Source organism: Sarcophilus harrisii, chromosome 2, assembly GCF_902635505.1.
Source record: "Sarcophilus harrisii chromosome 2, mSarHar1.11, whole genome shotgun sequence".
Lineage (NCBI taxonomy): Eukaryota > Metazoa > Chordata > Mammalia > Dasyuromorphia > Dasyuridae > Sarcophilus > Sarcophilus harrisii.
The window spans coordinates 452,345,206-452,369,695 of NC_045427.1; the positions used below are offsets into that span (position 1 = coordinate 452,345,206).

At 36.0% G+C, this 24,490-nt stretch overlaps 1 protein-coding gene across 8 annotated transcripts in view; it reads left to right on the forward strand.

The window, feature by feature from the left end:
- RALGPS1 (Ral GEF with PH domain and SH3 binding motif 1) overlaps positions 1–24,490 on the forward strand; it is a 715,060-nt gene that overhangs the window by 670,547 nt on the left and 20,023 nt on the right. For all 8 annotated transcript variants that reach the window (XR_004232244.1, XR_004232243.1, XM_031954314.1 and 5 more), the window contains 2 exons: positions 6,021–6,101; positions 7,422–7,527. Coding sequence is in view for 6 of the 8 variants with exons in the window: in XM_031954314.1 (XP_031810174.1) it covers positions 6,021–6,101; positions 7,422–7,527 (187 nt within the window). In the remaining 2 variants the exon portion in view is untranslated. The remainder of the gene's footprint in view (positions 1–6,020; positions 6,102–7,421; positions 7,528–24,490) is intronic.

Here is a 24,490-nt window from a genome sequence, read left to right on the forward strand (position 1 = left end):
ACTGCACTACCTACTTGCCCCAGCCTTTCTTTTACACACATCTTAAACCTCTCCTTTGTCATTAATTCTTTCTCACCTAACTATAATTGTGTTGATATTACCCCAATTCTAATAAATCTTACTATGATTCTTAAAAAATTATCCCAAGTTTTTTTAAAAAAAGAAGGAAATAAATTGTATTTACTTCTGCCACTTGTAGGCTTAGTGAACTTGCCGTTGTTTCCTGGGAGACTTTTAGAATGTGTCATTAAAGAAATGGCCAGTAAACATATAAAATGAGTACAGAAATCTGGGATGATTTTTATCAACAACAGGTCAACCTTATATCCTTTTTTGACAAAATCAGAAATATAATAGATATGTAGTTTACCTAGATTTTTGCAAAGCATTTGAAAAAGTATCTCATACAATTCTCACACATTTATATAATAGATGAAAGATGATGGATGAATATTAAGAGCTGGTAGGATCATGTATGTAGAAAGTGGTATTTAACTTTCTCAGTCTTGAAAATTAGGAATTTTGAGATATAGAGGTGAGAAGGGAAAAGATGGGAAATGTTTTATATAGCTGGAATACTCATCAAATTTTCAGATCACACACATCTCAATGGAATAGCTAATAAACTGTCTAGAACATTCAACTAAAAAAAGAAAATTAAGTGAAATAGATATCAAGTCTCACCCTTGCTTCAAAAAATCAGCTTGATAGCAAGTTTCTCTGATAAAAGTCTCATAATAAGATACATAAGGAACTTATTTTTCTAAGATTAAGAGCAGCAATGTTTTAGTAGAGAAATGATCAAAAGATGAAGTTTTCAAAGGAAGAAATCCAAGCTATCAATAACCATATGAGAAAAATGCTCCAAATTACCAAAATTTTGAGCAGTGCAAATTTAAGTATCTTTGAGATTCTACTTTACGTTCTTTAGAATGACAAAGATATCAACAAAGAAAAAGTGATAAATGATGGAAGGGTTGTAAGAAAATAGGCACACTGATGTACTATTGGTGAAACTGTGAATTAGTGAAACCAATCAGTTTGGAAAGCAGTTTGGAACTATAGCCAAAAAGTTTTTACCTTTTGATCCAGATATACTACTACTACTAAGTCTATGTTTTGAGAAAGTGGAAAAGAATCTATATGTACCAAATAGCAATTCTTCATAGTAACACAAAACTGGAAGTTAGGTACACTAATCTACTGGGGAATGGCAAAACATGGTATATGAATATCATGGAATATTGTTGTACTGTAAGAAATCACAAAATGGAAAATTTCAGAGGAAACTGGAAGAGTTTTATGAACTGATGTAGAATGAAGTGAGCAACACTAGGACAATTATTTATATAATTACAACTTTCCGGAGGGAAAATGACTTTGCAAGACTTAAAAATTCTCTCTGCTACAATGATTAAACAAGTCCAGAGGACTGAAAGTGAAACTCACCCACCTCCTGTCCAAGGGTGATGGATTTAAGTGAAGAATGTGACATTCATTTTTGGAGATGGCCAATGTGGAAATTTGTTTTGCTGAATTATGTATGCATATTTATTATGAGGATTTTAATTTTCAGGGGGTTTTATTAAATCTTTTTTATTTACGTGGAAAGCAATGGAAGATGGATAGTAAATGCTTGTAAAAAATTTTAATAAACTCTACAAGTAAAGATGGGAGGAGGCAAAGTTCTACAGCAGTTTGTCTGAAAAAGGACTGGTAATTTTAAGGGACTACAACTCATTATGAGTCTTCAGTGTGATGTAGCAGCCAAAAAAGCTAACATGATCTTGGTTTGCATTAAAAAGTATAGCTTCTAGTAAAAAAAAGATGTGGTAATCCTTCTTTAGTCTGTCTTGGACAGACTCTCTAGAGTATTATGTTCCATTCTGGGCACCACAGGTTAAAGAGAACATTAACAAGCTAATACTGTGTCCAGGGGAAGAATGCCAAAAAGTGAAAAGCTTTAGCTCCATGTCATACCAAGATTAGTTAAGAAACTCGGAATGTTTAACCTAAAGAAGAGAACATTGAAGGGAAGTGGAGTAGGAAGAAGTAGAAGGGGAACATGATAAGTGTATTTGAGTTTTTGAAAGACCTTCATGTGGAAGAGGAATTGTTCTGTTTGGCTCCAGAGGACAGAATCAATAGTATTGGGTAGGAGCGACAAAGAGGCAAGTCTATCTATGCTTGATACCAGGAAAAACTGCCTTAAGAGTCAGTGCTATCTAAAAATGGAATGGTCTGCTGTGGGAGATGGTGGGTTTTCCTTCCCTGGAAGTCCTCTTGCCTGAATGACCACTTACTGGGTAGTTTTTAGTGGTGAACTACATAATAGTCCAATAATGGTCCCTTCCCATGCTAAATTCTGAGATCCCGTGATTCTTTCCCATTCATCCAACCATCCCTTCCTCCCTTTCAGTGCAAAACTTCAGGAGAGAATATCTCTAACAAAGCCTCTACTTCCTCATTGCCTACTTTCTCCTCAGTCCCTTGCACTTTAGCCTCCTCCATGATTCAAACTCCTCTCAAACAATTTCTAAATACAGTGGCCCCTTTTTAGTTCTTATTCTCCCAATTGGCATAGTGAATAGAGCACTGGACTTGGAGTCAGGAAAATCTATATTCAATTCTAGCTTTAGAACCTTATTAGCTGTATCACCTTGGGCAAGTTATTTAATTTCTCTCAGCCTCATCTGTAAAATGGAGATAATAATAGTATCAACCTCCCAGGTTTTGAGAATCCAATGACATATTTGTAATGCACTTTGCAAAACTTAAGATTTTATATAAAGACAAGCAATTATTGACTTCTCTGTAAGCTTTTACACTATTACCACTCTATTCTACTACAAACTCTCTTCTCCCTCGGCCTTAAAAACTTTGCACTCTCCCGGTTCTCCTCCCTAACTAGTCCTTCTTTTCCTGCTTTTTTTTGTCTTTTCGTGCTCTTCCCCACCTCTTAATGTGGGTGCTCCTTAATTGTTTGCCCTTGATCATCTCTGTACCTTCTTACTTGACAATCTCATTCTATCCCATGGTTTCAACTATCAACTTTCAAATCTGTATTTCTAAGTTCTGCCTATAGGACAGGTCCCCCTAAATGTCCCACCAGCAACATTATATCAATATATCTAAAATTTTAAGTTTCTTATCTTTTCCCCTAAATCTGTTTTCTCTTCCATCTTCATTATTTCTATCTGTGGCACATCCATTCAGCCCATGTTTGTGACCAGTCCCCACATTTGTAACTTTGAATTGTTCTTTCCCTCACATCTCATATCCATCTATCCACTCAGCTCTATTGAAACATCTTTCCAGTCCAGCCCTTCCTATTTATTCTCACTGCAACCAACCCTGATTCTATCCTTTATGGATTATTTCAATATCCTTCTTTTAGATATTTCTGCTTTGATTCCCTTTCTTTTAATCTGGCTTTTACCCTGTTAGAGAAATAATCTTTTCCCTACATAGATATGGGAATGTTCCTGCCCTACTTAAAAATATCCTTATTGTATGTCAAGTAGAGTTCTTTTCCAGGTGTTTAAGATTCTTCATAAACTAATGTCATCCTTACCTTTTCAGCCTTGTCCCAAAGTGGTCTGGAACCCAGACAATTGGATTTCTCTTTGTCTTCTCCTCTTCCCAGTCCCCTCTCATACTTACATGGAGTAAACTCCCTCCCTCAGGCATTTTAAGCTGCCCCTTATATCTGGAGAGCCCTCCACTGAACTATAAATTTCCCTTCATCTCAAACCAAATGGCAAATCTTCCAGATGTACCCTGATTTCCAGTCTTCTCCCTTCCCAACAGCCTTTTCCCTTGCATTTAACATAGCAGTTTGTTCTTTGTTTCGTAACTCTGTAATGCACTTGATTAGTCATCTGTTTGATGTATAACAGTGATCTGTGTTGGTGTCTTATCCCCCTACTTGACTAAAAGATCATTCAGGTCAGAAAAAGTGCCATTTAAAATATTTCTCCCTCACCACAGAATAGTAGGTTCTGCATGTAGGAAAGATTTATTTGTTTTATTTTTTGTGGATGGTGGGGAGGGAGAAGAAAGAAGAGACATGAAAAGATAAGAAAAAGAGAGGAAGATGAGAAGTGGGAAAAAAGGGAAGAGAAAAAAAGTAAAAAGAAGAAGAGAGTGGAAGGGAGAAAAGAGAGGAAAGAAGAGAGAAGGGGAATTCTCTTACATGAAGATAATTTATCCAGGATCAGAACAGTATGGGGAAAGGGGATCTGGAGTCAAGGTTCCTAAGTGGTTCAAATCTGGTTTAAAAAAAAGTACTGACTGACTCAGTCTCTGTTTCCTTATCTGTAAAATGTACATAGTGATACTTGTACTCCCTACCTTTCAGGATAATTTTGAAGCTCAGTAGACCTTGAAACAATATATAAGCTTTCAAGTTCTGACTCTATAACTTCCTAGCTGTGTGACCGTGAGTAAACCAGTTTCCCTCTCTGAGCCTCAATTTCCTCACATGAAAAATGAGAATGATGCTATTTATACTCCATACTTGAAAGAGTTATTGTAAGGAAAGACTTTTTAAAACTTCATGCTATAGAAATCATTACCAAGAGTCCCTGACATAAGCACTCTAGATATCCTACTTTTTTACAGGTAAACTTGGGCAAATGACTTCTCAATTTATTATGAGATGAGAGAATTGATATTTAAGAGAGGTTCAGAGCTTTCAATGTTAAACATTAATAAGATACACCTATATAAGGGGAATTATATGTAAAAATGATTGAAGGAACTCTGTATTAACACTGTGGATTCAGAGTTTTCCTCTGTAAAAATGGTAGGGGCGATGGCATTTAATGAGTCTTTTAGCATAGAGCTCTAATAAGGCTGAAAGCAACAGAATTAACCATATTCCACAATAAGAACCGGAAGTATCCCCAAATGATTTAGCAATATGGAGGACTCTACTATAAGAGATCACTGGTCCAAACTCTCAGCCATAATTAAAGGGTGTTGGTTTTGGAGTTCTGGGAGATCTGTGCTTGAATTGGCTTCTAATACTGCTTAGTGACAGTTGTGCTGGAGGCATCTTGTAATAGCTCCCAAGAATCAAAAGTTAAATTTTTTTATGAATATTTACACCTCAGAAATCAGCAAATGCTACAAATCAGGGGTTGATTTAAGATAATAATGGAGACAATGCTTACAATGAAAATTAAACTTCAATAAACATTAAGAAACTATATTCTGGGAACAGCAAAAAATGGGAAAAGAGGCAAAAGATAGTCCCTAGCCTCAGAATTTACAATGTAATGGGTGTTCAACTGGTATTTAAACATTTTCTAAAACATTCTTGTGTGACCATACATAATCAACTTAGCTTCTGTGAGCCTCAGTTTCTTTATCTGTAAAAGGAGAACAGTACCTATACCTCACAGGGCTATTAGGATCAAATGATATCATAAGTATTATATACTCTATAAACTTTATAGCCCTAGATGAATATCAGCTATCATCATCATTATAATTATTTTTTCCAACTGAAATAATCTCTATGGACAAATTTTTAATTATATATTTTTAAAGTAACTTTCCTTCAGAGAAAAGAAAGGAAAAGGCATCTTCCTTTCTTATTTGTAGTAGGGCAGTGTAGGTGTAGAATACTGAATACAATCAGTTTCAGATTTAGTTGGTGTATTGGTTAATTTTGCTAAACTGGTTTTTTCCCCCTCCTTTTTCTTATGCAGTATGGTTCTCTGAGTGGGGGTAAGGTGGGGAAAAATAGATTGGGAAAGGTGATGTGAAAATGAAAAGTATAAATAAAAAGTTAGAATACATAAATAAAACTAAATTCAGCTTGCTGCTTCTAGAGCCCTAAGTGGGATATCAGCTTTCCCAGATGTGTTGCTTATTTAATAGAGCCACAAAGTGGTGAAGAGAGTGCCAGTGACTTTCTGATGTACTCAGTACAGGTCCTCTCCCCCTAATTTATGTCCCTAGACTTCTAATAATAGGAAATTTAGAGCATATCCATTTCCATTTGTCAACAGGGGTCGACTATATGCTACCTTGGGACCCAATTGGCGGGTTCCAGTTCGGAACTCTCCCAGGACCCGGAGCTGTGTCTACAGGTAAAAGTTATATGAGATGGGTGATTCTCCATCATCTATTTATTTACCCAATACCTTATGTGTTAGTCACTCACTTGAGGGCTCCCCTGCTTTGCACTTTGGTAGTTGCCATGAGCACTAGTTCTGTTCTGTGTGCCTGGAAGTTCTCTACAACACACTGAGAGACGGTGAGATCCTCGTAGCCTCTCAGGTTCAATGCCTGTTTACTTACAACCTGGTACCTTGAGTCCTATTTGGTCAGCTCCTGGAGCTAGCAGAATCCCAGAAAACCATCTACCCATCGCCTTAGTGAGAGATACAGAGAAAAGTGTTTTCATGGTATAGTGAAAGGACCCCAAGATTTGGAATTACAAGAAAACAACGGATTTCTTCAAACCTCAATTTTTGACTACATCTCTAAGCTTCCCTCTATCCCTAAATCCTACAATATGATGGACCAATATGATTGGTGGGAGTTGATGTAAGACTGCAAGGGGGGAGGAAACAGCTGAGGGAGTTCATGGGGGCAACATTACTAACTAGTCCTAGAAATCCATAGTATAACCTTTCCTCTCTTTAGTCTCATTTTCCCATTTTTTACTTGTGTTTTGCCTTCCTCCTCCAGACTTTCCATGTGAACTGAGGTCTCTGTTGTTTCCAAGCTTGTTCACTAAGCAGGATTCAATAGCAGGAAACCCAGGAAGCTCCCAGAGCCACTTTGGAAGACACTATGACCAATGGGGTGGGAGGATGTGAAAGTCTGCAGATGGCGGAAGGCCTGAGTGTTAGTCACAAGGCCAGTCTCATCATGTCACTGTCCCAGGACACTGTGGGCTTCAGATAGCCTGCTTCTGAGATTCTGAAAAGTTATCTCCAAAATCTTCATTGCTTCAATCTGAAATCTCCTTCGCAGGAGTTTCTGCTCCATTTCTTTAGGTTTACAAAGAATACTGAATACAATTACTATTTGGTTTACTGCTAAAGTACCTCGCATGGGTTACATATTCCCATGAACAAATAGTGGTGAGGGTGGTTGTGAGGATCCGGTGAGATAAGAGCTATATAATGCTTTGCAATCTGTAAAGTACTACATAAATGTTAGCTATTATTTTTGTTCTTGCTAACAAAGACTCACTGTTGGACATGATTGCTGCATAGATATAATTGGAATTTCTTAAATTCTTAAGGCATTCATACTGAAGAAGTGACTTTAGGGAGTGACCTATCTACCTATCTGCCACACAGGGGGGACTACTGGGAAATATCCAGAGTTTCCTACAAGGCTGGACTGTCTCTCATGCCCTCTGTGGAGAAATTTTGATGATGATTTCCTCTCATCAGTCCCACAGGACCATGCAGCTGTGCACTGGGGAACTCAGCCGGGGTCATTACCATGGAAGGTCCTTTGAAAAGAAAAACATTACTCAAGGAAGGACGAAAGCCTGCGGTAAGTGCAGACCTAATATGGGAACAAATGTCAGCCATTAAAATACTGAATGTTTCTGACTCCCAGTCTGCCTTCATCCTGGGATGCAGGATGGATGTGACAAAAGTACCCTAAATTTTCCTCAGGCTTGGGATCCATAATCCCCCTTAAGTTATCTTTGACCAGGAGTCTCCTTGCCCTCAGAGGAACTTTTCTCTCTGACCTAATACCATCACCCAAATCCCAGAGGCCAGTGAGGCAATCAAGGTTTCTTTAATCCAATAAGGACTGAGTGTGTAGGAAAATGGAGACAACTTCATATTAACAGAATTCAAGTATAAAATGTATCATTTGCAAGTGCTCTCACCCAATGTTTGGTGAATATGTCCTTTCAAACCTGTGTGTGCAGCATCATTGGGGATAATTAATAAAAAAAAATAGTTCCCTGAATCAATTCAGATAATGGGCAGATTAATGTATTCAGTTGTGAAAGTTAGTTGTAATTAAACCTAAACAAAATGAGAGCACCCACAGCCCAGGGTCCAAAAATTGATGTAGAAAAGACTCTTTAATTGTCTTTTCTTTACTGTGATGATGACCCTAGTGAAAAATATTTGTAGTTATTTCCTTGGACACCAGACAAAAGAATAAGGCTAAGACTTGAGGAGAGTCATCAGCAAAACTTTACTTCTCAGTTGGCAATTCAAATCCTACCTCACTCTTACCTCTACAAACCCATGACTCTTATTAAATATAATATTTATTATGTTCAACTTATAAATAGATATGTACACACATGTGTATATATATATATATATATATATATATATATATTTGTATGTATGTGTATATACACAGACACACACATAGAGTATATCCCAAAAGTCTTAGTGCAGTTTGGCTAGAATAAATTCCCTTCTCCTCTCAGTCCAGATTCTATCTCCTCCATAAAACTTTCCTTGGCATTGATTGATTAATCCATCTTTAATTACTTGGCAGAATACTTATCTGTAACCATAAGTACTCCACAAATACAAGGCAATTAAATGGATTAGTAGGGCAGCTAGGTAGATAGAGAGGATTCAGGAAAACTAATCATCTTAAGTTCAAATCTGGCTTCAAATATTTATTAGTTGTATGACCCTAGACTAATAAGTAACTCTAAATAGCCTCAGTTTCCTCTTCTGTAAAAATGAGTTGAGAAGGAAATGGTGAACCACTTTAGTATTTTGGCCCCCAAACCCCCAAAACGAACCAACAAAACAAAATTTAAAAAAACAAACATGAAGAATTAAAGACAACAGAAAAAATAAAAAAATAAAAAAGAATGGAAAAAGTGGTAGACCAAGAGTGAGAAAACCTGAATCCAAATGTTATCTTCTTTGAGAGCAGATTCTGTTCCATTTGTAACTGCAACAAGCATAGTACCCTATACATGGTAGGTGAGTAATAAATGTTCATTTAACTGATTTGACAATAAATACCTTTCCTGAAGAGGATCATTGCCAATATGATCTGTCATCTTCTTTGTTTTTGGAGAGAGGGGCATTAGGTCATGTTGAATAGTAAGGGAACTCCTTCCAAACTATGTCCTGATTTCTACACTGGTTTTAGAATGTGGGGGTCTGGCAAGACCACAGTGTCAGGGTCCTGCAACCAAGAAATATGAGAGATTGGTCAAGAAGGGGTCATAAAAAGTTGTCACATTTTGCCATACTTTGTACCTAAGATTTCAGGCAATTTGCTCGATGCAAAAGACTTCACAGAAACATATGGCTGAGAGAAGCACAAGCACAGACATACTGGGAAAAGCACCCAATTAATCATCCCTCCCGGGATAGAGGGCTCTGCCACAATCAACACTCACCTGGCTCTCTTGCTCCTCCTCCTGGCAGGCCAGTAAGTGCTGCTGCTACAGCACAAAGGCCAATTTCTTATCACCAGCCCCAAAACCTTGACTCTCCCTGCTCCTTTCTGCTATGGAAAAGAAGTCTTAGAATTGGAGGCAGATCTACACCTAGAGAGAGGACTGTGGGGACTGAGTGTGGGTCATAATGTAGCATTTTCACCCTTTTTGTTGTTGTTCACTTGCATTTTGTTTTCTTTCTCATTTTTGTTTCCTTTTTAATCTGATTTTTCTCATGCAGCAAGATAATTGTATAAATATGTATACATATTTTGGACTTAACATATATTTTATCAAGTTTAACATATATTGGATTACTTGCCATCTAGAGGAGGGGGGTAGAGGGAAGGAGGAGAAAATTTGGAACACAAGGTTTTGCAGGGGTCACTGTTGAAAAATTATCCATGCATATGCTTTGAAAATAAAAAGCTTAAATAAATTTAAAAAAAAGAAATGGAGGCTGACACTACAAGGTCTGTGTCCCAAAGAAATTATTAAAAAGGGAAAAGGCTCCACATGTGCAAAAATGTTTGTAGCAGCTCTTTTTTGTGGTAGCAGGGAATTGGAAACTGAGTAGATGTCCCTTAATTGAGGGATGGCTGAATAAATCATGTTATTTGAAAGTAATAGAATATTATTATTCTATAAAAATGATGAACAGGCTGATTTTAGAAAGACCTATAAGATTTACATGAACTGATGCTGAATGAAGCAAACAGAACCAGAAAAACATTGTACACAGCAATAGCAGTATTGTGTGATGATCAGTTATAACATATTTGTTTCTTCTGAGTAATTCAATGATCCAAGGCAATCACAATAAATTTTGGATGGAAAATGCCATCTGCAGATAAACAAAAAACTATGGAAAACGAATGTAGACCAACATATGTTACTTTCACCTTTTTTTTTCCCTTGTGGTTTTTTTCCTTTTATCCTGGCTTTTTCTCCTAACATAATACATATGGAAATATGTAAAAAATAAATGTACATATATAACAAAAATGTTTTTACATGTAACTGGGGAAGTAAAAATAATGATAAAAAGATTATGAGAGGAAAAAAGAACTAGAAGCAAATTGTTGTCCTCATCAAAGCTATTACATTCCAAAGTACCACCTTCCATTTCCCTAGATTGGGAAATCTTTGATAATATCGAAAATGATATAAATCACACCAGTTGTTTTTAATCCTTGGATATTGTGGACAAGGTCTGAATGTACAAAACAGCATAGGCCCAGCTATCCTTTTAAACCTACAGGTATTTTTCTCTAGAATAAACTTCAGCCTGAAGTCCTGCTGGATTTCTAAAAGCTGTATCTTTTAATTTGGGACTGTCAGTCTTCTGCATGTCAGTTGCCATAGACTTTTTTCATTTAATTCAATTTTACTTTTTTCCCCACCTAATTACTAGTATTGCAATAGTCATATTTGCAACTATTATTCATTGCAGATGTTCTTCATTTTAGCTATATCCTGGAGCAAATAAGTTTTTGTGGGCTATACTGAAAACCTAACCACTATTTTTCTTTCCTGAAATTTTGTTTTTAAATTTAACAAAACAAACAAACCAATATGAAACAATATCCACAACTATTTACAACTTTTTAATGATAATCATAACAACTTCTCCATTATTCCCTTCTACATCCTCTTCTACTCTCTTAGGTATATTTCACCCCTATATTCACAAATACAGGTAGACTGCTTGGTCATAAGAAAGACAGGATTTTAAGAAAAGGGAGTGAGCAGAGTCAGGCAATGGCAGTTTCTCTGTGGTGCTGAGGCTCTAAATAGGAGAAAAAAACAGCATTTCAACTGCTGTATTTGGCATATATAACCTTTATTGGTATACTGGGATGCCCCAATAAATACTTAATTGCAATACCTCAAGGACATGTGATTTTATCCCGGTGTGTGGTCTCTCCTTTGATGCAGGTCCCAAACCTGCCACATCTTATTAGATGGTATTTGTCAGTTGCTAAGCCAATGACTTTGTAACCATCATTACAGTAATGAGAACCTCTAAACTCATCTGTGCTGGTTCCCAGATGACAAACAATTTATCACCCTGTCCTCAAAACCTTGCCAATTTATTTGGACCTACCAGAGCTTACTCTCTTAATTTATTTGTCTATTTTTTCAATAATATTTTATTTTTCCAAATAAATGTAAAGATAATTTTCAACATTCTTCCTGCCTTCCTTAACTCCCCTCTCCCCAATATAGCAAGCAACCTAATATAGGTTAAAGATGTGCAATCCTTTTAAATATATTTCCATATTTGTCATGTTGTGCAAGAAAAAAATCAAACCAAAAAGAAAAAACCATGAGAAAGAAAAAACAACCAAAAATTGAAAATACTATGGTTTGATCCACATTCAGTCTCCATATTTCCCTCTCTTAATGTGGATGGCATTTTCCATTCTAAGTCTATTGGAATTTCCTTGAATCACCTCATTGTTGAAAAGAGCCAAGTCTATCACAGTTGATTATTATATAATCTTGTTGGTTTTATGTACAATGTTCTCTTGGTTCTGCAGAGGTTATACTCAACAGACATTTGAGAAGCTAGAGTCACTTCTATGCCACAGTGAAGTACTAGAGGACTTTAGAAGAGAAAATATATCTGAATAAATATGAGTAAATAAAATCAGATAAGTTAAAGTAAACTTTTAAAGTAGTTAAACTATAAAAGATCAAAAGTAAAGCTCAATGTAACCCTAAGGAGGTCAGTGACAAAAATAAAGGCATCAAAATATTCATTAAAGCATTTTTTACTTAAGCAAAGAATTAGGGGGGAAAGTAGATGTCCATAATTTAAGGAATAGATAATAAATAAAATAAAATGGCATATTACTATGTTGTAAGAATTATAAGATAAATTATGAAGAATTTGAAGAACCATGGGAAGACATATGAACTGAGACAGAGTAAAATGAATAGAACCAGAAAAGTATCATGCCCTATGACTAAAATAATATAAATGGAAGGAACCAAAAAATTCCAAACTATGTAATTAACTATAACAATTAACCTCAGCCCCAGAGAAGAGGTGAAAATGTATATAACTTTCTTCTTCTAAGAGTATATAACTGTACCTTGTCAGACTAATATATGGCTGAACTGCTTTGTTTTTCTTTCATTTTTAATTCTTTGCTAATAGAAATCCCTTATTTGTAGTGGAGAAATAATCAGAAATTTAAATGACATAAAAATAAAATATATAAATGACTTTTAAAGTAAAGAATAAGGAATACAAGAAATCCTAAAATCCTAGAGTTAGAAGTGATTGCATTGGTCTCATGATCAAACCATCCACTTAGTGAAGTAATTCTCTCTCTCGTCCATATCTTTCCAGTTGATCATAAAGTCTTTTCTTGATGATTTTCAGCATTCACTACTGTTTAAAGGAGACTATTTTAATTTGCATCCTTTTAACTTCCATTATTTCTCGTTATTATTTTTTCCAACAGTAAGTAACTAAAATTCCATAATATTTAACTCAGAATCCTGAAAGAATTTGTCAGTATGGCCATTACTTCACAGATTTTTTTTTAATTATAGAAAATAGGAAAGGTTTCACAGGAATAGAAAGTCCCGATTTTCAAAATGAAAAAGAAATTAGATTCTGTATTATTTATTAAGAGAATGGTTTGTCAGTATGCAGAAAGGGAAGTAGAGATCACTGTGAGTCATTTTATGTCCACTAAGAAAAGGTCATGTCAGATTTGCTTCATTTCCTTTTCTGATAGGATTATAAGACTAGATTGGGGAAAGGCCACAAACACAAACACAGCATAACTGGATTTCATTGAAGCATAGCACAAAGTCTTTCATAATAATCTTATGGATGAGACAGAGAAATGTGGATTAGACAACAATACAATTAGATGGATTAGTGTTTGTTTGAATAACCAGACCCAAGTTAGGTAGATTGAGGTAAACTTTGGAAAAGGTCTCTAGTGACATACTGTAGCATTGTGTCCTTGACCCTGATCTTGCCAGTATTCAGTGACTTTGAAGATAAAACAATAAATAGCTTTCTTCTCTACTCTGTCAATATGAAATTGGAAGTGGTAACTAATATGCCATTTTACATAATCTCCAGAAATATCTTGATAGATCTAAAATATGGGCTAACTCTAAGGTTAAATTTCACAGGGAAAAAAATAAATCCCAACTTCCTTTAAGTGATCCCTGTGTGACTTCAAACATTACAATAAAAGGAGTGTTAAAATTTGGAGTCAGAGCAATTGAATTCTAATATTGGTTCCAAGCATGTAAGTAACTCAAGTTTTTACCACATATAAAATGAAGAGCTCTGACTAGTACAGCTCCAAAACAGATTTTGGCTCAATCTAAGAAAATATTTCTTAATAATTAGTCGCCCAAAAATGGAATCAACTACCTTGGGAGGAAGTAATTTGTTAATTACTATAAGAGATCCTCAAATGGAGCTTGGATGACCACTTTTAAGGGATGGGATGTAGAGGGAATTCTTGCTTAGGTCTTTGTGGGATCAGATAACCATTAAGGTCCCTGCCTATTCTGAGGTTCAGTGATTCCATAAGGTAGCAATTTAATAAGGGGGAAAGACAAGTTTTTAAGTAACTATAATACAAAGAAGATTGTTGTAATTCAGTCATATTTGACTGATTACAATTCCACTTAAGGTTTTCTTGGCAAAATAGTGGTTTCCTTCTGTTGCTTATGATACAGATAAGGAAACTGAGGCAAACAGGATTAAGTGACTTCCCCAAGGTCACACAGCTAGGTAGTGCCTGAGGTCAGATTTGAACTCAGGAGGATGAGTCTTCCTTTCTCTAGGCCCAGTGTTCTATTCCCTGAACTACCTTGCTCCCTTGCACAAAGGTAGAGGTCAGAACATAGGAGACAAAAGCTTCTTGGCAAAAGCTAGGAAAAACTTAAGGAAGGGGAGATGATCTCCCAACTGTGGGGCATCCCTAGGGACAATAAGATTAGACCCAAAAACTTACCTATACATTCCATAAGATCTTGAGGTCATGCAACATAAATTTCAAATGCTAAGAACAATACTGTCCACTGAATAGTTTCTAGCCTGGTCCTATAAGGAACAAACATGGTTCATGGTTATTAAAACTGACCAGAGGGAAGACTCATCAAAACTTTCTAAGACCTTTGCCCCTGTATCTATTCCCTGTGGTCGAGAGCTAAATCCTTAAAGTTCTACATTGCCCCTCAGTCCATATAACACAATGTGATCAGGGAATTTTAAAGTTAATTAGCAATTACATCTTTCCTAGTGGGTCAGCTGCAGTAAGTAAGAATTTAGGAATAGGTAGCTCTACCATTGGTCTCCCTACTATAAAGCCTCATTGCTGAATTTGATATCACACATATATTTTAGGAAGGCATTCTGTGAAATGATAGCCTGGATGGTTCCTTCAGCCTCAGTGCCCACTTTTCAAAAATATTAAGAAGTAGAATTGTCATATCCCTGTTGGAATTGAAGAATTGGCCTAAATCTTTCTAAATCTCGCCACTCTCCAGCCTCCTTTATGTCTTGATCTCAGAAATATCCATTACTACTCTTGAACCTTTAGGGACGGGAAAGGGGTAAAGAAGAGAGGTAATTCTTTATACTAATGCCATCAGCAAGAATTAACTTTATCACCTCAAAATTTCAGTCTCTAAAAATCAGAATTTAACTTAGACATCATCTCATCCAATCAAGTGTCTCTTGACACTTATATGTGACATATATATCCAACAAATTGTCATCCAGGCTTTATTGAAAGACTATTAGTGAAAGGAAACTTAACCACCATTCCTGAAGTGATTAATTCTATTTGAATTGCTGTAATTGTTAAAGAGTTTTCCCTTATGTTATCCCTCTATATATCTTCTACCCAATGCTTCTAATTCTATCTTTTGGAACCATAAAACAAGTCTTCTATATATTAGTCTGTCAGATACTTGAAGATATTTATGTTTTTCATAAGTTCTCTCTTCTTCAGGCTCAATATCTCTTAATTCCTTAAACCAATCTTTACATTGCATGCTCTTCAGACCCTTTACTATCCTAGAGATTATCTTTCTCAAGACACTTTCCAGAATGTCTCTTCTCTAAAATATGTACCTAGAACTACTACTAACACTACACGTGTGGTCTGATCAGGCCAGAGCAGAATGGGAGGAATATTTTCCTTTTACTGAACTCTGTACCTCTCTCAATTCAATCCAAAATTGCATTAATTCTTTGGTTGCAATATCAATTTGCTGGCTGTTGTTGAATCTGTAGATCCTTAAAAACCACAGCTCTTAGATGAACTGTTATATAGCCATACCTTTCTCATCTTGCATTCATGAAATCATTTTTTGGAATTTTCTTATGATCTCTATTCTCTTTTTATCCATGTGGAGTTTGTTCAGAGCCAGTCATAATGACTTTTTCATTGGGTTTGCCTTGGAGTAGCAACAAAGGCCCCCACTCAGGGTTTGCCATGGCACAGAAGCAACCACTGAAGAAGAGCAGTAGCAACTCAGCCAAGTTAAGCCACTTCATTTGGCAGGGGACAATGGAAAAAATCTCGTCCTACCCCCTTCCTTACCATTGTACCAGAAGGGAGAGGAACATTTCTGAAATTTCCAAACTAAGATATTTTGTGGCAGAAGGCCAAGTGAACAAGGGAATCAGGTCCACCATTCCAAGGACACAGAAATGCTAAGAGAGAAGGATTAAAACAAACAAAATAAAATACCAGACACAATAGCAAGAAAATTAAAACTTGAACAACAATGAATAAATTTTTTTAAAAGTCTGACTTGAAATTTCCAGAATTCTATAATAAAGGAAAAGCAAAAAACAAAACCATTGCAGAAATGCAGACTATAACAATACCAGAAAGGATTCAAGGAGGACTGAAGGATTTAAAAGGTGGAGAGAACTCATAAAATGAAATAAAAGGAAGATTTGAATACAGCAGCATCAATCCCTCTCTCCTGCAAAAAAAAAAAAAAAAAAAAAGGAAAAAAATGGGAAAAATGTCAAGATGTTTTATAAAAAGATAAAGTAATGTAAAATTTAAGATGTCAGTGGAAGCTAAAGAAAGTAGAAGGGAAACAGTCAAACAAAGATAAGTATGGTATATTAGAAAGAGTGTAGAATTTGATATCCTTAGATATGTGGGCCTCAAAATTTGGCCCTGCCATTGGATGCCTATGTGACCTTGGCAAATCACACAATCTCTATAGGTCTCAAGTTTCTTCAATTATAAAATGACCTCAATGGTCCATTCCATCTCTAAATCTATAATCCTATGAATCATATACATAATAACATTTGTTTTTGTTGTTTTCTTCACGTTTTGTTGAATGAAATTCAGGATCATGGATCATCAGAGTTGAAAGAGTAGTCTTCTCCAAGCCATATCTGAATTAAAAATTCCCAGTACAAATATAATTGGAAAATTATCTTCCAGCCCTTGCCAGATATAAGATCTTGAGTGAAGAGGGACAAATTATATCCCATCACAATCCATTCTGTGTTTTGATATATCTAATTTTGTGTGCATGCAGTGATTGAGGGGAATGATAAATTTTGTCTTAATTATCAACAGATATATGTATTCAATCATATGGATAAAAAGCCAAAGAAAGATAATACAAGCAAATTCATGAACAAAATCAATGTCAACAAAATAACAAAATTCCAAACTAGACCACTCAATAAAACAAAACAGTCAAGGCCTTTTAAACAATTAAGCAAAATTATATGGGAAGGTGAAGAAGATGATTAAACATGCAACTACCTCTCTCCTATTTACTGATTAATATTTTTTAAAAAGACCACAACTATTAAATGTAACCAAGTAGCAATGATATACTTTGTACTTTGTATATTGTACTTCTCTTGTGTTTTTAATTGTCCTTTGATGTATTTCTTTCCATAATGAAAGTATTAAAGAAGTAAAGGGGATATTGAATTCAGAGTCAAAAAGACCTGGATTTAGATAAAATAAAACTTTTATTACTTGCCCCAGGATAATTATGAGGCTTAAATGATATGTATAAAGTGTTTTACGAACTATATTGCACTATATATTGACATTTGTCAGGGGAAAAATCTTGAATATGGAAGAATGGGGTGAGGGGTGTTAATTTAGTAAATCAATCATCCCACCCTCTTCCACTCTACTAACACTAATGCTTTTATCAAGTGAGCACAAATCTCAGAAGAAGCAATCAGAGTGTAAGCTAGCACCTACTTTAGATCAATTAATCAATCAAAAGTAGTTCAGCTAAATAATACAAGAAATAAAGTCAGATTTGGTCCAGGAACTTCATCACAGCTTGTGGGATACATAAAAACAATGAGCTAGTGTGGAACTGAAAATTTCAGTATCCAGCAACAGAAAGTATAGGACTACTTCAACCAAGACCCTAAAAAAGAATAACTTGGGGTGGGGAAAAGGGAAGGAAAAGAAAATCCCTAGACTCATTTTCCTTTCCCTCCCACTCTTGACTTAGAGATTATCATTTTAGCAATATCTTCAGACTACAGTGATTTGTAGTAATGGCTTCATTGGGAGACAAGGGCAAACTATATGCACTTGGAGACTCTACAAGGAGTTCTGCAGAAAAGCTGTTACAGCAATTTTAAAAGTGTAGTTCAGGGACTTTGGGGGCTTCCTAACACCCTTTCAGGAAATCCATGAGGTCAAAACTATTTTCATAATAATACTGATATTTTAATTTGTAATACAGTAAATAATAATTAACAATCCCCACATAAATAGAGGCACTAGGAGAAGGGATTTCTTCAATAATTTTTGAGAGTGTAAAGAGGTCCTGAAATCAGGACCTACCTCATGCCCAAGGCGAATTTCTTGAGTATCCCAGGAAGGTGATAGGGAACACAGTGGATGGAATTCTGGGCTTGAAGCCAGAAAGACTGAGCCAGAAGGACCTAAATTCTAATCTCATTTCAGATATTTACTAGCTGTGTGATTTTGGACAAATCATTTCATCTTTTTTGTCTCAGTTCCCTCAAATGAAATATAGGAATAATAATAACATCTAGCTCTCAGAATTGTTGGAAGGATCAAATGAGACAATAATTATAAAACACAGCACAATGCCTGACATATAGTAAGTCTGACACATAAAAATGTTAGCTATTATAAGGAGGACAAGGAAGAAGAAGAGAAAGAAGAAGAGGAGGAGGAAGAAAGGACTTCTAGCAACTAGAAGCTATGAGTTACTCTCCCTCATTACAAGAAGGCTTATCTTGAGCCTTCTTTCCTCTGAATTTTGTATGTAACCCAGGCTTATATGGGCATATCTAGTTCAACTAATAGAGATATCCTTGAGATAGTCTTGTAGTATATAGTCAGATTAGTTCCCTACCACATGGATAGGGATAGCTTCCTATGTTTGGCTACCTGTATCTTTAAAACTAGTGGTTCTTTTTTAGCCACATTCTTTCCCTTATCATATAAACAAATACTTTTTCTAACTAATTTATATCAACCAATAATCATGAAGGTAAGCACATCAGTAGGAGCATTTGAGGAATAAAAGCATTAGAGAAACAATACCCAACCTTTCAGGGATACTCTTAGAACTCTAAGGGGAGATTTAACAGCCACCTGCCTTCTGGGGACCCAGGGTTTCTGGACAAATAGAGCTTGGGAGAGTATCCCCGGAGTCTGTGCCTAAGAGAAACTATTCCGTTGCTTCTTTTTCCATTCTGCCACATTTCTTCCCATATTTATATTCTTCATATTCATCATTTCTTATCTGTGCTCTCACTCCAGAATGACAATGTGTTCCCCTGAGCTGTGGTGCAATTAGTATTTATCAAAGAGTAGACAATCAGAGTTAAGGAGGTGAGGAGAAGTGTGGATGCTCAGAAAAATCAATGGAAACAATTGCAAGATAAAGGGAAAATTTGAAAGTTCAACATTAGAATATCTGGAATTCTAAAAATAAAAATAAAAAACTAGCAGCACTGAAAGAGGCTATTCAAAAGAGTAATTTAAGAATCCAGCAATACAGATCCTATCCTTAATCAGTGGAACAACTGTGGCCAGAAACAGACACTCCCTATCCATCCCAGCTATTTCCCCCACTCCCAGTGGCTAATCTTTTGGTAATCTCTGTGCATCCAGGTTCATCTTCCCTATGGATGCACAGTCCATTAACCCCATTTGGATGATCCTAGCTCAATTAGGGGCTAGTTAGAACTTGTTTTGCGCTGTTTTAACCATAAATCCCCATGGTCACCTCCATGTCATAATAAAGTATCACTCTTTCTTTTTTCCATAATATTTTATTTTCCAAATACATGTAAAGATAGTTTTCAACATTCATTTTTTTTCCCTCTCTCAGCTCCCTTTTCCACAAAATAGCAAGTAACCTGATATAGGTTAAATGATAATATGTATGATTTGCTCTGCAAACTTTATAGCACTATATAAATATTAGGGGGGAAATCTTGAATATGTAAGATTGGGATGAGAGGTGTCAATTTAGTCAGTCAATCATCCCACCCCGTTCCATCTTTCTAACACTGATACTTCTTTCAGGTGAGCACACATCTCAAAAGAAGCAATCAGAAGTATAAGCTAGATTTTGGCACCTTCTTTGGATCAATTGATCAACTAAAAATAGTTCAACTAGTAATTATTTGGGGTAGGATTTTAATCCAGATCTCTTGCTATTAAGAACAATTCCCTTTTACAAGTCTCTCTATTATGATTACAATTGTCCCACTGACCTTACCAATGTCTTGACACACTATAGAAGGATTTAAACACTTAATAGGCATGAAAGGCAGGACTTGGTGTCAAGTTGGGTCCTTTGAACTTCTTGGGAAAGACAGAAATGGAAAAAGGCAAGTAACATTGACTGGCAATAACTGCCTTCAGGATCTGACAGTCTTTGTTGCGCAGCTCTTCTTCTGCTTTTGAGAAATAAACCATCACAACAAAGACATGCTCTTCCCACAGAGCTGTGCCAGTCTATGTAGGTTCTTTGGTTACTATGACAGCTAATGGAGGATGGGAGCAGCAGCTGAAGGAGCTGGAGGGGGTAGAATAGCTACACACAACTGGGCTTGAACGATTCACATATGACTGGGCTCACGGTAAATTGGTAGTTCAGCTAGATAATGCAGGAAATAGTTTCAGATTTGGTGCTCCCATTTCTATGCATTTATACACACTCTCTGCCAAGCCTTAAAATGTTCTCCTTCCTCCCCTCTACCTCTTAGAATCCCTAAAGTTAGCTTAATTGTTACCACCTCCATGAGGCCTTTGCTAGTCCACTCACCTCAGCTACTAGTGCCTCCCTAGAATATTATTTTGTCTTTACCTAATATATATTTTGTATGTATTCACACATATGTATAACATGTACATAAATGTTAAGAAATGATCCTTTTTTGTCTTTTTATCCTACTTCCATTGTCAGCAATTATCACATTTGAATCAATACTTGTTGCTTTCTTGAGTTTAATTTCCTTCATCTGGCTATGATCTTGCCCCCAATCTTCAGGCAACCTGTCTGGAAGCTCATCTAAAGTCTCAAAATCTGCTTTCCTTATTTCCTGCTCTGATCATAACAAAGAACCTGCCCCAAGTCCTGTCTTCCTCCCAACAGGACAGAACAAAATCCTCCTTAATCACAGGACTGCAGACACTGTCTAAATTCAACCAGGCAGTTTTTCATCTTTGGGTCCATTTTCTATTTTCCATTCATGTTATCTTTCTGGCATTGATGACTAGCAGAACATATCCTCCCCTATCTCTTTTAATCTTCATCAAGCTCATATTACATGCCTTGAATGAATTTTTCATTTCACATCAAGTTTGTTTTATTAACATTTGTCTCTGAGCTAATCACCTTGGCTACCCTCTGCAGTTTGAGAACACAGTATTTGCATCTATGAAAAGCAAATATTTGACCAGTTGCCCATTAAGCATAATTTCATCTTTTTTCTAGTCATAGATACAAAATAAAACTGCTAAGTTAGCTTTGAAAAGTTGGAGGGAAAATTGTGACTCACTGTCAAACTTTTTTGTAGATATAAGTTCATCACTATTCTGTTCAACCTGAACCTGATTTTAGGATTACAGATCTTTAACACACTTGCTTCCAGCTCCCCCTTTTCAAGGTTTCAGCTTTCCAACTCCATTAGGATGGGAGGAAGAGAGCCCTTTCAGAGTCACAGCTTGCAGAGGCTGAAATACTAGGGGATTTCCATCCAGCAGGAGAATAGCAGTTGTTAATATTCTACCACAAGCTATTAAAAGACATTAGTTATGAGAGCTTGTATAGAAGGAGAAAGGAATTTGGTTTCCCTCTCCAGCTAGTTAAGACTGTCACAAAAAGTAAAGGGCAATCTACTAGCAAAGTACAAAGATTGTTTCTAAGCCATCCCTTTCCTAGGTGTGAATGAATGTCCTGATTGAATTGGAAGAGTAGTTTATCCATATCTGGGTGAAAACTGATTACTTCCCTAGAGACTTACTAACCCTGAGACTCTCTGGATGTAATCAAACAGTTTAAGGCTTAGAGATTTCAAGGTATTAAAGGGGTGTGTCAGTTATACAGTGTCATCCCTATGTCTCTACACAAGGCCAATAAGGCGGAACAGATTTTTCTCTCCTTCTTGACATCAGCCATAGTAGTATGTAGCAACTATCTTAATTAGTGGATGATTCACACATTAAACAGGGAGCAGTTTAGAGAGCCATAAAATTCAAAAGACATACTCTCCAAATAGACACAGGCAGCCTTCTCACAGGGAGTAGCTTCAAGGAACAAGACTTCTGGCAACAAAAAAGAGAGCTAACTATGATTGTAAGAAAGAATTAGCTCTGGCATTTAGCTTAGGCAGCTAGGTTGGATGCAGTGAATAATGTGCCAGGCCTGGAGGCAGGGAGACTCATTTGCCTAAGTTCAAATCTGGCCTCAGAGACTTACTAGCTGTGTGACTTTGGGCAGGTCATTTAACTCTGTTTGTCTCAGTTTCCCTATTCATATTATGAACTGGAGAAGGAAATGGCAAATTATTTCAATATTTTTGCTAAAAAATTTGAAATAGGGTCATGAAGAATTGGACACAACTGAAAAATGACTGGACAATTTGAGAGTTAATCTGGAAAAGAGCATATCCAGGGAGCCCACCTGAGCATTCTAGAACTGTTGTATCTAGAATGAAACAACATGAGAACTTTATAAGGAAAGAAGGAATACGAAGACTCTGTAATACTGGTGATGAGTTGCTTTGGCCACATGTATTTCCTATGCCTCAGTACCAGATTACTCTAGATTTGTATTTACTTTTTCCCCCCAATTCTATGTGTTTATGGAAGTGAACCCCAAAATTGGAGATCTATGTTGTCATGCTGTTATTCATAATGTAAAATATATTATTCATAATAGTAATGTATAGATCATATCTCACTATCTTAATAGTCTTAATAGTCTCACAAGACTTTACTTAGAAGAAATTTTTTCTTACTATACTAAATACTATATTTAGAGGTACTCTTGTGGGATTAGGATATCTCTTCTACTGCTAACTTTTGAGCCCCCATTCCAGTATGCTGGTTCCTCTCCTCATTCCCACTATTTTTCATCAGTGACCAGCATCCCAGTTCCATTTAATTAATTAATATCAATTAGTTTTTACAAAGAGATATTTATTTCAACTATATAACAAATATAAATGTTATTCCCTTCCCAATAGCTGAGGGGAGGTACATTCTCCCTTTTACCACCATGGTCCCTAAAGAGAATTATCTTAGACTCATTGTAGCATCTAGGTAGTATTGGTCCCAGCAAGTACACATCTAAACATAAGATTTCTGTTGAATAAGTACTCCTCAGCTACCACTGAATTGGGTCACAAAAGCCACTCATTGCTCCTTGGGACCTCAAAGTTGGACAGCTACAAAATCTAGCATCGACTCAACTTCTCGACCCTGGACTCCTAGACCTCTGATCTTTCAAAACACTGAAACAAAGAATCAAAGGGCATTTTCACAGGGCCAAATGTTAGCATTGCACAGGAAGATCCTGAGTGCTGTCCCTTGACAGCACTGGGTCTCACAAGATACTACCAACCAGAGAAAAATCACATGAAAAAAAAGGTCAAATCAAGAGAAACAATCAAGTGTGTATTCAGTCAGTGTTTTTTGAACATACTCCAAAGTCACTCAAAAAGACTTCTTCTAGAATGCACTTCTGAATGTCAGTACATGCTCCAAAATTTTATTGAGATACTTCTATTATATCCCATCATGAATTTATTTCCCTAGGTTCTCAGGCTTCCATATACAAAAGTACCTCAGTATCACTCTAGGCATGCTCATAAAGACTGGGCTCAGTGACTATCAACCTCCTCTTATATATAAAATCCTAAAATTAGCAAAACAAGGGGAAAGGTTCTTTTATGAGCCAGCCTTGAATACAAAAATCAAATAACCCATGAAGTCACTATCAAAGGATTAAACTTCTGGATATAAAAGTAGATTCTTAAATGGAATTAATATTTGTACTTATAATCATTATTCTGAAAGAGAAGGCATTCAGCCAAACTTTTTTTATAAAATAAATATGATACCGATATACAAAACAATGAAGGATAAAACAAAAAGCAAATTATAGATCAATCTTATTAAGAAATATTGATGCAAAATATTTACATACAATCTTAGCAAAAACAACTATAATGATAAGTCCAAAAGATCATTCTCTATTTTCAAATCAAATTTATACTTGGAATATAAGGAATATCAGCAAAACAATTAGTATATTTATTCAACTTGGGAGTTAGTAATCATAGCATGGGGGATTCTCTCTACCAATAAAGATCAGTAACTCTTCTGCAATTTATGCTCTTAGTTGCTTGGGGCCCCGAGTTCAACAATTTGCCTAGAGTCATATGGTGACAGGATTTGTCAAGGGTGAAATATATCAATAAACAGATTCTTCATCAACATAAACCATTCATTTATGTTTTTTTAATCCTAAAAGAAAAATAAAGTATAGGAATAGAAGGGCCCTTTCTAAAACTATTAG